The sequence below is a fragment of the Myodes glareolus genome, chromosome 12 (assembly GCF_982192425.1).
Source record: "Myodes glareolus chromosome 12, mMyoGla1.1, whole genome shotgun sequence".
In the NCBI taxonomy this organism is placed as follows: domain Eukaryota; kingdom Metazoa; phylum Chordata; class Mammalia; order Rodentia; family Cricetidae; genus Myodes; species Myodes glareolus.
Genome location: NC_142037.1, coordinates 66,456,407 through 66,471,200, shown reverse-complemented (window position 1 = coordinate 66,471,200; position 14,794 = coordinate 66,456,407). Strand labels below are relative to the sequence as shown.

The window sequence follows — 14,794 nt, the reverse complement described above, 5'->3', positions numbered from 1 at the left end:
AATAACGAAGCTGAAATCATAGATAGTCTCAGCTCATTGTCTGTTGAAGAAATTATTTTGAAGAGAAGTTTTAAATGTCTGTGACTACATTGCTTGTCTACTTGTTGGTTGTTCATAAGATTGTGATAGGGTGAACCTGACTAGGGTGTGCTATATTCAAGGTTTAACCACTACATGCTTAAAATTCAAGTGGGCCGTGAGCAGAACATCCTAGTTTCTGCCCTGGCTTAAGGCTTTAAGGTCAATTTTCTTTTTAGGACTTGAGGACATAGACTCAGTTCTCAAACTGATAAGAACATATGTCTTTGGGAACAACTGGTTGGAAGCAAACTCTTAAATAGAATATAGGACCTCATTTAAGAGGGTTTTTTCATAGGGCCTAAAATGATTTCCCAACAGTTAAGTTGTACTTAGTACTGTTATAGAGGACCTGAGTTCAGTTCCTAGCACCTGCAATGGCTCATAGCCACCTATACTCCAGCTCAAGCAAATATGATGCCTTCCAATAAGGAGATGTGCATGCACACACATTAATAATAGGAATAATAACAGCAATACTCTAAATAGCCAATGATTGAGCTTTTCCTTTCTAGTGTCAGGTCCCTCTCTGGTGGGGTAGCTGGAGTAATCTCTCCTATGTTCATTAATATGGTTGGAACTGTATCCTGTTTCTAGGTGCTACGCTTACTTGATACAAAGTAGTATGAAACACCTTATTCCATGTCCACTTGAATTCTTGGTGGATTCTTGAAGTCATTCTTTTCACAGGATGGTTCATTTCACTGTCTTTTGGGCAGACTATGTTCTCCTAGAAGTGTGTCATTTCCTGGTGACATTATGACTTTGCATACTTCCTGAGCTATCACAAAGCGATCCCTGTAGCCCTCACATAGAAATCACTAAGTAAACATTGTAGAATTATAGGATGGTATAGTGGGCAAGAGAGATGAGGAAGGGAAGTGGAGGGCAGGAAGAATTAAGAGAGACTTGAGCTACGAGACTGGTAATGGGTAGAGGGTCCTCATTAGAAAGGTCTAGACTTGGTCAATGTACAATACATACTCATATAGCTATATCACTGTCAGCTCCATTATGCTGTGCAATTAATATATGGCAAGACTATAAATTAAAAATAAAAATGGAGGAAATAAGGAAAGGGAATTCTTTCCAGTTATGTCTTTGTTGATAGGACTTTTATCTTGTTTTTGCCACTCTTATGGCTTCTTCAGTTTAGGACAGTCTTCAGTCCCTCCCCTCTCTTCTTCCTTGCTCGAAGGGCACTGATTGTGACCCAGGGAAGGGTCATTTTTGTTCATGCTCTTGTCTTTTGTCATAAACCTTTTCATTTTCCCTGCAACATTCTGAGTGAGTGCTGCCACATTTTCTGTTTTTCTTCAAATCCTCCGCCAGACCTCTGCTGCTGTAAGCATTAAGAGCAACTTCCACTCTGTGTGAGATGCAAGCCCTTAAGGTGCCATTCTCTTGTTATCTCAGGAGCAGTGGGCTGATCAAAGTCATATTTATCTTTTTATTTTACTGGAACCACAAGATTGGATCTCTGTAGCACGGTCTATGCCCAATAGCTACACCCCAACAATTCTGAGGGTCCTCCTAATAATTTTGTTTCATTTCTTATACTTGAAGACGATTTAATTTTTCTTCTGTTGAAAGTCTATCAATGGGCACTGCATAATTTTAAAGGCACAACAATCTACCACTATTTATGTCTCACTTGGATTCTGCCTTTGAAATTTCCAGCTGTGTGTGGTCCAATGGATGTGGCATATCCATTCTTCTGTCTTGCTTTCTCATGAGCCGCTGGGGTTATTTAGATAATATAATGTTCATGAAAACCTGAGTATCAGCCCAAAGGAGAGATAGTTAGGGCAGAACAATTGCAGCACTATTGGGGAAGCTTGTGGAGACACAGCACTGGTGTTAAGTCATTTCTTCATCTTTCTATTTTGTGTGAGGAGGATAGGCTAAGAGTTGTTACCTGTTGAAGCAAACCTATGCATTTGCACTTATCAGGTTCTTTCTGATAAAATAATGTGAAGGCATCTACCGAATGCACTTCTTCCCATTTTCCTTTTACCCTGTAAAACAATTCTTGTAGCTAGGGGGCATGGAGAACACTGAGGGTCCTGCTTTTTAGCCATTTTCCTCCAGAACATGAAGTATACTGAGAGCAAACAGCGTTGCAAAGAGAGGTCATTTTCTTTCTTTTCGTGGGCTCCTAACTGAAAGCAGTCCAACCCATAGCTGAAAGCTGCAGTTCAGGGCTAAACTGAGGTTGCTTACGACATGGAGATAGACAAAACACACAGCACAAAACAGCAATTCCTGCAGAAGAACAAAAGAGTAAACCCAGCAGTTCCTCGGAGTTCCTCAAAGCAAGACTCCTTGGGTCAAACGGCCTTGACGGTATCTGTGCTTGAAACCTGAGAAACCAAACACAAATGGAAAGAAGGAGAACTCTCAAAGTGTTGAGGCAGCTCACACAACTGGTTCACATCCAAAGCACACCGAAGCTTAGAAGTTTCACTGCTCTAAAGGGTTTTCCGCCAAAGGTACATTTTCCCCCAGAGAAGAAAATCTTGAGAAATCTCCAGAATGAACAGCACCCTTGACTTCCTCTGGTGTTTGACTTGGTGTGAATGTTCCAACCAACTCACCACGATGACCCTACTCCTGACTGGTTCACTCTAGTCTTATACAAAGCTCAAGAGTCGGGTGCCTAATATGCAGTACAAACTAAAAATGTAGAGAAATCGAAGCTCGCGGAAAGTTCAACCAGGAAAGTAACAACGGGGAATGGTGAGGACAAGGCCTCAAATCCGCCTCCAGCCATGACTGTGGGTTATATAAGATGAGAGATCACGGGGATAAAACAAGTAGCTTCACAAGTTTTACTGGAATCAAGATTTCCAGAATTCTCCACACCAGTGGACAGCTGGTATACCATTCAGCACTGGACAATTCTGAAAACTAACCTTGTAAATTACCCGTGACATGTTTATATATATATATATATATATAAATAAAACTATATGTGATATATATCACATATGCATATATACATATATGTATATATAATGCACATATGCATATATACATATATATGTATATATAAGCAAAATGGTACATATCTATTATTTTATCTTATTAACTTCACTATGAGGCACGTCATTGTCCAGTCCACAACCACTTTGGTACAAGTCCTTTTCTTGACCACATTCTGAGCAGTAAGTTGACTTTTAAAAATGAACCAAAAAATAAAAAAATAAAATAAAAATAACATTGTAACAGTTTCCTGTTCAGAGGCTTGCAAGTGCACGCTGTTGAAGGAGCACTGAAATGCTTACCTTCAGCTGCTCTCCCTTTCGCTAGTCATGAAATGCTTACACCTTCAGCTGCTGTTCCTTTCGCTAGTCACCCACTTCCAATCTTGAAGACTTCCTGCTCTCCTTCTAGTTTCCTGGGCTTGTTTTGAACACAGGACCTTTTGTCTTCCTAGAATGTTCCACACTGGTTTCCTCATTGCTTTAGCCAACTCTACACTTACCTGTTACCTCTTCAGAGAGATCTTACTGAGAAGCTTATCAGGAAAATACCTCACATCCCATCACCTCTCGTGACTGGGCTACTTCTGTTGAACATCATATCAAGATGTATTTTTATCTCCCTCATTGTATGTGAGCTCTAGAACCAGTAGTTTGCCTTGTACTTAGAATAATATTTGTAGTGAATACTCAGTAAACATTGGGTAAATTAATTAACTAATCATGAGTTTATTGACTAATACAGAAACTATAATACATGTAGTAGAATCTATTTAGTTAATAGACATATAATACTGTCTTTTAAAATGTTAATTAACTGAAACCTTGTATTCATTGTGCAATTTCATATAAAAAATTGCAATTTCTGCCTTCTTTAGAAAAATTAAGGAAATTTTCTATTTGATGTTCCTTAACAAAGAGCACATGATGCTTGTCAGAGACTAACCTAGACCCCACCACTCCTACGACCTTCCTGACACCAATGACTGACTTGCACTGGGTCACCCTTTACTGTGAATGTGCCTGTCCCTGTACGTTTCCAAATCGCTACATAAAGTATGTATGTAGAAAGTCTCCCAACCTTTGTTCCATGTGTCTGTGTATCTTTTTCAAAACCAATTTAGAAATTAAACCTGTTTTGTGTTCATTCTTCCCATGTCAGACCTAATGAGACACATGCAGTAGCCTGTGGTGCCCGTGCAGGTTACAGAACAATCAGCCGAGCCTGGCAAGCTCGTCTGAGTACCACAATCAGTAAAAGGTGTTGCAGAACAGATCTCACTTTTGTAAGGTTATTTTTTTTAAAAAAAAGGTTTTAAAACCCTTAGATTATAAATATTTTTCTTTATTTTCAAAATATCACGATCCAGATGTCCACCTTAAGAGATTCATTTACCAATATAGGGCACCCAGTGTCTAAGAAGGAAAACGGGTATATTTAATAGTAGATGTTGAAGCCAGATAAAGGAAAATACATATATATATATATATATATATGTATGTAGAGAGAGAGAGAGAGAGAGAGAGAGAGAGAGAGAGAGAGAGAACCACATCTTTTTCCTCAGTATCTATGAATATTTGCCAAGCGCCTGCAGTGTGTCAGACAGCATTGGAAGCAACTGAGGAACTCATACTGTCTCACACTCCAGAGAGTCAGACAGCAAAGCTAAACAAATAATAAAATATTTTTTTATTTGCAGTAAGAGTAAGAGCCATAATAAAAGGAAACCGGGCGGAGGGTGAAAGAGCTAGGGAGGTCTGGCCAGTAGCTGGCGTAGCAGTGTGATCTAGGTAGGTCCTTTGGGGAGAGGAGAGCTGAGCAAGACCTGAAGGAGGTGAGAGAAGGCACGCCCCTCTGTAGTGAGAAGACTGCGGGGTAAAGAATGGCATAGACCAAATACCCTGCAGTGGGCAGGCACCTAGTGTGTTCAAGGAACCGTGCAGCTCCTCTGGCTGAGTTAGCTAAGTGAACTGACTACTGATAAGAACAAGACCTTGAGTATCTCCAGAGTGCTGTCCACAAGGGCAGTCCAGTCTTCTCCACACCAAACTATTTACCTTTCCATTTAATAAACATACTTTAACATGGTCATGACCTAAGGTTGGAGGCTTTATGAAATATGCAGGTTCTATTTTCTAAAGGAATATTAAGCAACTGGGGTCATGGGCCTTGCCGATGAGGCCCTGACAGAACCACCATCCACACACAACGACCTCACAAACTGGCTGCGCTTGCGTTATCCTGAACGTAGTCTCCTGTTTTACATACGGTCACCGGTGCTGTTCAAAGGGTAGTCCTTTGCTCTGCCTGTTAGTCACCTGCACCAAGCGATCAGTTCAGATGCAGCCTCGGGAAAGCCGCTCTAACAGAAGTTCGTGTCTCGTCTACGCAGCTCCTGGTGGCAGACTGGCCATTTGGATCGGAGATGTGCAAGCTTGTGCCTTTCATACAGAAGGCTTCCGTGGGGATCACCGTGCTAAGCCTATGCGCTCTGAGTATCGACAGGTAAGAGTCCGTTCTTAGGCCAAGGAGATCCTACACACCATATAACTGCTATGTTACGTAGGGGGTAAGCTGCGCAGTTCAATAAAACCAAGCTCTCTACCTGCTTTAAAAAAATAACTCTGTTTACATCTTCAGATATCGAGCTGTTGCTTCCTGGAGTCGAATTAAAGAAACTGGGGTTCCAAAATGGACAGCAGTAGAAATTGTTTTAATTTGGGTTGTCTCTGTGGTTCTGGCTGTCCCTGAAGCCATAGGCTTTGATGTGATTAAGACAGACTACAGAGAAAAGCCTCTAAGGGTCTGCCTGCTTCTTCCGGTTCAGAAAACAGCCTTCATGCAGGTAAGTGTATTTTGCTTTTTCTTCCTGCACTTTCCTTATAAATATTTAACTATTTTCCCTAGTTCCCCACCTTGGTAAGCTATTGATTTATGACTACCTTTCGCATAAATTAAGAGTTTGGATCCCAAGACTGTGAGGTTAACCCTTACTAATGACCCCACCTGTAAGAATCCGGGTAATTGCTTCTCCAAGAACACCCTAGGTAGCAGGGATCCAGATAAATCAGATTCCTACAAGAATGGCTGTGGCTTTATAACTTTTGAAACTAAAGTCCCAGGAAGATAGACACTTGTATAACCTACAGAAGACAACCCAACATTGTCAGAGAACAGATGGTTTAAGTTATGTTTAAATAGAAGATACCTGATAGTGTGTATTTAGAATGCCAACCTGTCCCTTCATACCTTCGTGTGTTAATATGTATATTAATTTATAATTACATATAAAATATATATTATATAATTATTAAATATATGTATAATTTTGACTATCTATTAAAGAACTTTTGATCAGAAAATAGGGAAAGAAAGAGGATATTAGTCTCTAAAAGATAGATCCTAAGTACAAGAGTTTTGTCAGCAGGGCAGAGATGGTGCACATCTTTAATCCGAGCACTCAAAAGGCAGAGATAGGCAGATCTCTGTGAGTTTGGGGCCAGCCTGGGAATTCCAGGACAGGCTACAGAGAAACCCATTCTCAAAAAAAAAAAAAAAAAGAGCTTTTTCAACAGAAAATGGTTACTACAAAAGGGGTTGAACTATTTTCTAGTTTACATGGACAAAGATTTTATAAACTTTATGAACTATGCATTCAATAATAAGTAAAAGAACAAAGGCAGACACTGAAGTGAAATGGAGAACGAAGTTGTTGTTTACTAAAAGGGGAGCACCACATCGGGACATAAAATCCTTACTAGCGTGCCTATAGCTGCATTGATAATGTTTTGAAAAAGTAACAGCAGAAAAGAACACAGGAAAGGTAAAACACACAAGCATTTCCTAAATTGGCATTACATGTATACGCCACAGACCTAAGTGGCTAGTGTAGATCTGTTCACACCCGTTTCTCACACTAAACACTCTCAGTAGCAAGGGAAAGAGTCGCCCGAACACTGTGATGGGTTTACAGACTTAACACCAATAATACCTAAAATTTGAGGTATTTGGTTATCCAATGTTTAATCTTTACATAGGAATTTTGCTTAAATCTTACTATACTGTCCCAAAGAATTGAAATATATCCTGTAATGTCATTTTACTTAGTGCAGGGCTTTAGCTATGTGTTTAGTAGATATGGCTCAAGAAGTGTGTGAAAGATGTGTTACAAAAATCATTCTACTTTCATGAACTTACATTGTTGTTAGTTGACATATGATATATATGGTTTTTTTAAGAAGAAGATGTTAATCACAAAATTTCTCTCTTTCCGATAGTTTTACAAGACAGCCAAAGACTGGTGGCTGTTCAGCTTCTACTTCTGCCTGCCACTAGCCATCACGGCGATCTTTTATACCCTGATGACCTGTGAAATGCTGAGAAAGAAGAGTGGTGTGCAGATCGCTTTAAATGACCTCTTAAAGCAGGTGAGAGAATGCAAGGACCTGGTGAGCCGTGGCCGTGATGGTGGTGCTGAGGAAGATGATTAGCTAACCTCAGACACTAGAGCAGCTTCACTTTCTTCCTTATTATAACAAAAAGACATTTTGTGTTAATTATTCAGAGACAAGGTCTATTACCTAAACAGATCTAGAGACAACCATTACCTTTCGCTGCTGTTTTGTTTTAAGACAGAAACTCGGGTAGCTCAGGCTAGCCTTGAATTCAAGGATGACCTGCAACATCAGATCCTTCTGCTTCTGCCTCCCAAATGATGGGATACAGTCCTCACCACCTTGTCCAGTCTGAAACATACATTCACACACACACACACTCACACACACACACACACACACACACACACACACTCATACACACATACACTCACACACATACACTCACACACATACTCATACATACACATAGTATGTTTGTACAATATATAATTTTAGACTTATTTTATGTTGGATGAATGTTTTGCCTACACCCATGTGCACCCCATGCCTGGCACCCGTAGAGCTCACAAGGGGCATCAAATCCTCTTGGACTAGGTGACTGATGGTTGAGAGCCACTATGTGAGTTCTGAAAATCGAGCCTATGTCCTCTGAAAAGCAACTAGTGCTCTGAGCTGCTAAGCCATCTCCTGTCCATCCACCCCAATTCCTTACTTTTTAAAGTCAAATCCCTAGCAACTGTAATTCTCATTCACACTGTCTAATTGGGAGCTCACTGCTATCAGATATCCTGTCTGGGGAAAGTATGTGCTGTGAATACCAATGGGCTTTAAAAGGGCTGGTGGTCCTATTTCAGAGACGAGAAGTGGCCAAAACAGTCTTCTGCCTGGTTCTCGTGTTTGCCCTCTGCTGGCTTCCCCTTCACCTCAGCAGGATTCTGAAGTTCACTCTTTATGACGAGAATGACCCACACCGATGTGAACTTCTGAGGTAAGAAAGATAGAATGCAATGGAACAGGGGCACATGTGTCATGAAAAGTGGTGACTATTGGGGGGAAGGGAGGCCAACAAGCATGAGACAGAGGGGAGGGGAGGGTGCCTAGGAAGAGGGGTGAATAGGAACCACATGTGAGGACACGTGTGAACACTCTAGGATGGAGCTCACTGGTCTGAATGCTAGCTTAAATTTTAAAAGACTAGAAAAACAGAAATAATTATGTAATTGCTATTTAGATGTCTCCCCATCAGTCCCCCTAACAGGCAGAACGCATATGATTGTCTTAACCTTAGAGACCATTAAGACTCACAATTTTATCTTTACCCCTGATTTAGATGGATAAGTAAAAGGGGTGCAAGAAAACCGTGGGCTATAGGCACAGGGCTGTCAAATGATGAGTAAGTGGCAAGATGTAAAGCATCAGATCCAAAGATACACCTCCATATATACTATCAGATCCTCACGGTGCACATAAACCCTTTCTTTTCCGAAAGCCTCATCACTTGCAAATGAGCATTGTACTTCTAAAAGCAGACCTCGATAGGAAAGATAAAGGCAGGAGAGGGCAGTGTAGATGACAGAGGCCGAAGGAGAGAGAGAAAGGCGGACAGAAAAGGGAAGACAGCGGCCTGCACTAGCAAACTAGTGGTTAAACTCAAACCATGGGGGGTGCGGGGTTTAGCTTCTCATGAAATCACAAAGGTGCACGTTAGATATATACTTGAGGAAACACACTTTTTACAGACACATTTTGGGCTTCTTGCAGCTTCTTGTTGGTTTTGGACTACATTGCTATCAACATGGCCTCTTTGAATTCCTGCATCAATCCAATCGCTCTGTATTTGGTGAGCAAAAGGTTCAAAAACTGCTTTAAGGTAAGAGAATAATCTAAAATAAAACTTTTCCTGTGATCTGGCATCAAATATAGGCTTTCAGAACCACTAATATTTCTATCTAGAGAAGATTGGCAAATTGCTAATTTCCCTGTGTTGCAAGATATGTGACATTTTAAATATCACATTTGTATAAAAAGCAGTATAGTAAATATTTGCTTGCAAATCCTTATCAGTAATCACCCATGCTTTAGCCACTCAGCGGGACTATTGGAATTGCTCAGATTAACAGAATTACATGCACTGATAATGTGTGTCATCTAGGGAAATAAGATTGGAACATAGCCGAATGCACTGTCCCTCTGATTTTGGTAGACTTTTTATTATTGTACAGCTACCATGTCTGTTATAAATAAGTTAATTGTCTTTTCTTGTGGGCTGTGGAAATAAAGTCAAGGGCTAGGAGATGCCTCAGCAGGTGAGAGTATTTGCTCTGCAGGAGGGTCCAAGTTTAAGTCCGCAGAACACGTGTAAAAGGTCAGGCATGCTCTTCTGGGCGCAGAGACAGACGCCTTTAATCCCAGCACTTGGGAGGCAGAGGCAGGCAGGTCTCTGTGATTTAAAGGCCAACCTGATTTGTGTAACAATGCCCTGTCTCAAAACACCACAGAGAGAGAGAGAGAGAGAGAGAGAGAGAGAGAGAGAGAGAGAGAGAGAGAGAATAGACGTAGCTGCTCACATGCCTATAGCTCTAGTACTAGAGATGAATGGGACAAGAGGGTGGCTGGCTGGGGCTCTGCAAATACTAGCCTAGTTCAGTAGATCATGTCTTAAGGAAATATCGTGAAGGGGGACAGGTTAGGACACTCAGTGGCTTCCTTTGGCACACACATCACAGCCCCCCTCACACACACAGACACACACATGAACAGCAAATATAAAAATATTAAAAGCATTTCTACTTCATCTTTTCTACCTTCTGTAGATAGCAGCGATATGTTGCTCCGTGTGGAATATAATTATATCTCATTCAGATGTTGGCCATATGGCGCCCATCCATCCATTAATTCTTTTAATCATACAACACCAAGTAAAATATGCTTCTCCTCACATGAGAATGAGCTCTTGTCCTTGGTATTTTATTATTTGAAAACCAAAATTCATTTCATTGTAAACACTAAAAAAGTTAAAAATTTCTTTGTCCGTTCACACCCCTGACATTAGGAGTAGAAGAGAACTTTTATCCAAATCAACTCCTTGCTTTACAGAGCAGAAAACCTGCTGTTTCCCTGAATGTATAGCTTATCATAATACAAACAGAATAGACTAATAGTCTATCATAAAATAAACAGAATGAACAAAGTTTTAAAATTTTTAAAACTCCAGTGAAAAGTAGAAAAAAATAAAATCAAGATGCTTGAACCCTTTGTAAACTTATTGCATAATAATATTGAAAGGGCATGGGATAACAGCATGTGTGTTAACACAGCACAGCAAAATTAAACTCAGGGACATGGCAAGAGGCCTGTGTCTGCATCAAGTGACAAGAATCACGTAACAGGGCATGTACACAGTTACATAAACAAATAAGCCCAAGCACACGTACAGCTGTAATATTTCTGTTCTTGGGGGAAATGCTTGACCTTCAAAGTTGTCACACATTAAGAACTTTTTTAAGTAGATGAGAAAAAGTATCGAGAATTAAGAGTGACTTTGGGGGTTAAAGAGATGATTCAGGAGAAAGAGCCCTCGCTATGCAGGTTTGAAGATCTGAGTTAAACCCACCATGTAGAAAGCCAGGCTGGACTGCCTATGCTGGCCACACCTGCTTTACAGGATGGAGACAGAGGCTAGAGACATCCTGAGTAGTCACCTGGGCAGAGGCAGTGAGCTTCAGGTCCAGTGAGAGATCTCTCAAGGGCATAAGGGAGAGCACAATAGAGAAAACAGCAGAGATGTCCTCCTCTGGCCTCTAGTGCAGTGTGCGTGCATTGGTACGTACACACTCATACATATATACACTCACACACATGCACACTAAAAAAATGAGTGGATGTTTCTTGGCTAATGTTAATTACATAAGTTTTTTTTCTTCTGTGTACATTTTAGTTGTGAAAAAAATCATCACATGCCACCAAGGCAGCCATGTTTTCCACTTTTAAAATTGTATTTATTATTATTGTGTGAATACAATGTGTGTGTGGGCATAGGTGTGTGCTTACCATGGTGGACTAGTTCTGCAGTGTGTGTGCGCGTGCACATGTCTGTTCTCTTTCCTCCAAGAGCTCAGCCTCTCAAGCTCAGTTCATCAGGATTACAAGTAGTAAGTGTTTTCACTCACAGAGCCGTCTTGCTGACCTTAACTGCACCATTTTTAAGGGGGAAATGAGAGGATGTGGGAAGAAAGGGACCAGGAAGCCCACACTTGCAAGGAGAGTCAGCCCTGAGAGCGCGGAGAGCGGTGACCGTATGGCTGGGTAAACACATAACCAGTTGTTCTGTTCTGTGCAGTCCTGCCTGTGTTGCTGGTGCCAAACGTTTGAGGAAAAGCAGTCCTTGGAGGAAAAGCAGTCCTGCTTGAAGTTCAAAGCGAATGATCACGGATATGACAACTTCCGTTCCAGCAATAAATACAGCTCCTCTTGAAGGGAAGAGTATTCGCTCGGTCTCATCATTCTTATTTTGGACAGATATCGTTAGAGAAAAACAAAACAAAACCCTTGCCAAAACCAATGGAAAACCGTGTTTGCAGGAAGGCGTCCACAAATATAAGGCGGATTATTTTTAACAGCTTTAACTTTTAACACCTGATGCTCCGTGAGCTGTTCACAGCCTAGGAAAGCGATGAAATGGGCGAGGTCTCCGCAGGAAAGCACTTAGATTTTTAGCCAGCACTTCGACATAGCTGTTGAAAGCTCCCACTGTATTCACAAGCCACTTATATTTAAAAAGCTCACCCAGAACGTCCGTTTATCTTCCAGCCCCGTGAATCTGAGAAAAGGAAAGTGTGACATCGGGGGGAAAAAAAGTTTCAAATATAGTTTCAATTACTCCATTTGAAACCTTTTTAAAAATCCATTAATACATGTTTTGTGCATGATGTCAACACCATTTAAATTGTAATTGTATGTGAAATGTAAAATCAGCGTGCTTCGTGGACGCTTTAGGTCATTGCGAACACCTAATGATCAGAAGGGGGTATAAGAAAGAGATGGAGCCTAGGTGTTTCAGGATCATTGTATTCTTTACATTCCAATAAGAGCAAATGTCACAGGGGAAAAAAATGGGGATGTGTGAGCTACTGCTCTCACTGAGACTTCCGAACTCCCCCTTCACAGACCTGAAAGGAAAACGCAAAACAGAACACTACCTACAATGGATCTTTGAAATATCTTTCTACAACCGAAGTTTGATTTCCATTTGATTAGTTTCATCATCTGTAAATACTTAGTTATAAGCACTACATGTAGATGATTTAACAAAGGGCAGGTCCCAGCATTTGTATCTTTATGACAAAGGGATGCCAGGAACCCGGTAAGCGACAGAATGTGAATTGCCCGGAGCACTGTCCACATGGCAAAGAAGCAAGGCGCATCCTTCCAGCCGCGCTGTGGTTAAAACGGTTCACAGCATGATATAGTTAAAATACCATATCTTAAAGTCGTAGAAATTAGTTACTCTAACCAGCTCTCTTGGAGCTATTTTGCTAATTTTTATATTTTTTCTTCTGGAAATAGCCAATGGAAAGGTGATCTGGACATGGTGCTTTTTCTAAAACTTAGAGGCAAAAGCACTTTGGGGGACGACGAAACGCTCCACGCTGTGCATTCTTAATCGAAGTGTGGTAGGTTCACTTAGGATGAGCAGTGTGTGAAGAATGCCCAAGAGAACTCCAAGAGAGAGGAAACGAGGTGAGGTAAGAGGAAACCCGTGGGGAAAGGGTCCCATTCTTAGCCCGGCGAACGTCACTGGCGCGTCATAACAGAGCCAAAGGTCCCGGGTTGGCTTCAGCAGAACACAGCACAGCGTTCTCAGAGTGACCAGGGAACAAATCGAGCCCAAGAGTTTCAACTTTGTCTTAAAATATAACAGAATTTCCCTTTTTTTTTTCCTTTTAGTAACCCAGGCCACATGTTGAAAATGAGCTAAGAATGCAGTTTTCTGCCAAAATCCACTGTGACAATGCAATAAACCCGAATACGACAATGAGGTCAGAGAGAAAGGAAAATAATGACCTGGCAGACCACGGGGACTCTATTTAGGAGTCACCCACAGTTCTTGTTTGCGGGTTCCTCCCCATCATTTTCTACTTTTTATTACAAAAGACACCCCAGATTTTCAATTTTCATTTAGTTATGGGTCTCCAGTACTTTCACAATAGGAATGTATTTTTAATTCCTATTAAGTTTTAGGTCGATTTTATTGCTATGTAGTAAGTTCTTGCATCTTAATGTTCTTCTTGTTTAACCCAAATGCTCTTTCCCTCTTAACATCAGACTCATGAGCAATAATCATCTTGTCAGATTATGAAATGGCATAAGAATAGGATTCATACAGTATTTGTAAAAACATAGCATTCGGTGGATTTTTGATTCAAAATTTTAGCAAACAGATAAAGGGTCATAAGAACCAATATAATCTCTGCATAATTAAAATCAAGATAAGAAAACATGCCACCATCTAACTTTAAAGCCTGTTTTCTAATATTCAAGCTGCCTAATATGGCAACACATATAAACAGTGCTAACGAGGATGCTCCAGGTTAAAAGATTTGAAAGTGATTTTAACCTATTTTTGCCTCAATTACTCGGATCATGTTGGTCTGTGTTTAAACACCTTCCAGTATCAACAATGTACAACCACCAAAGGAACACTGGTTTTTTGGTTTTTATCAAAACTTGGGTTTGTTGTGTCTAACATACAATTGTAATTTAGCCATGTAAAATAATTGTGCTTTGTTCTGCTATGGTCACTTAAAGTGGCAGCTTTTGTAGTTGCTTACTCCTTGTTTTGTGAACAAACCAATAAATATTCAAATCATTACAAGGAGCAGCTTTATCTTTTACCATGTGGGCATCCCATCAATTCACATTACCTAAAGGATTAAGCGGGGAAAAGATGCTGTAAATGAACATTATCTATGTTAAATATATCATTTTCAAGGAATGAAAGTTAAATTAAATTGCCACGATTCTGAAGTTTGCCATGCTTCATTGTGCAAGTATAGTCATTTTCCACAACCGATTAACTTCTTGACAATCACCGGAAATCTTTGCCTCTCTATATCTGCAAAGCTTTCTTTGGAGGCTTCCCATCTTTGAGTCTCACTGTGCTACACGAAAGATGAAATTAGACTTGGGCATCACACATTGCATTTCTCAAGCAGCCTTTTCGTGTTGGACTAGAGGCATGGTAGAATAGACGTTATTATAGGCTGAGAGCCCTCAGCAGAAAATCTGAAGTCCAAAATACTCCAAAATCCCAAACTTATTGAAACTGGAAAATT

At 40.5% G+C, this 14,794-nt stretch overlaps 1 protein-coding gene across 1 annotated transcript in view; it reads left to right on the top strand.

Moving 5' to 3' along the window:
- Positions 1 to 14,334, top strand: part of Ednrb (endothelin receptor type B) — a 28,695-nt gene extending 14,361 nt beyond the window's left edge. Inside the window, exons 2-7 of the mRNA XM_048421922.3 lie at positions 5,456 to 5,568; positions 5,704 to 5,908; positions 7,341 to 7,490; positions 8,315 to 8,448; positions 9,222 to 9,330; positions 11,800 to 14,334. Coding sequence (XP_048277879.3) covers positions 5,456 to 5,568; positions 5,704 to 5,908; positions 7,341 to 7,490; positions 8,315 to 8,448; positions 9,222 to 9,330; positions 11,800 to 11,934 — 846 coding nt within the window. The 3' untranslated portion in view covers positions 11,935 to 14,334. The remainder of the gene's footprint in view (positions 1 to 5,455; positions 5,569 to 5,703; positions 5,909 to 7,340; positions 7,491 to 8,314; positions 8,449 to 9,221; positions 9,331 to 11,799) is intronic.
- Positions 14,335 to 14,794: the final 460 nt, after the last annotated feature.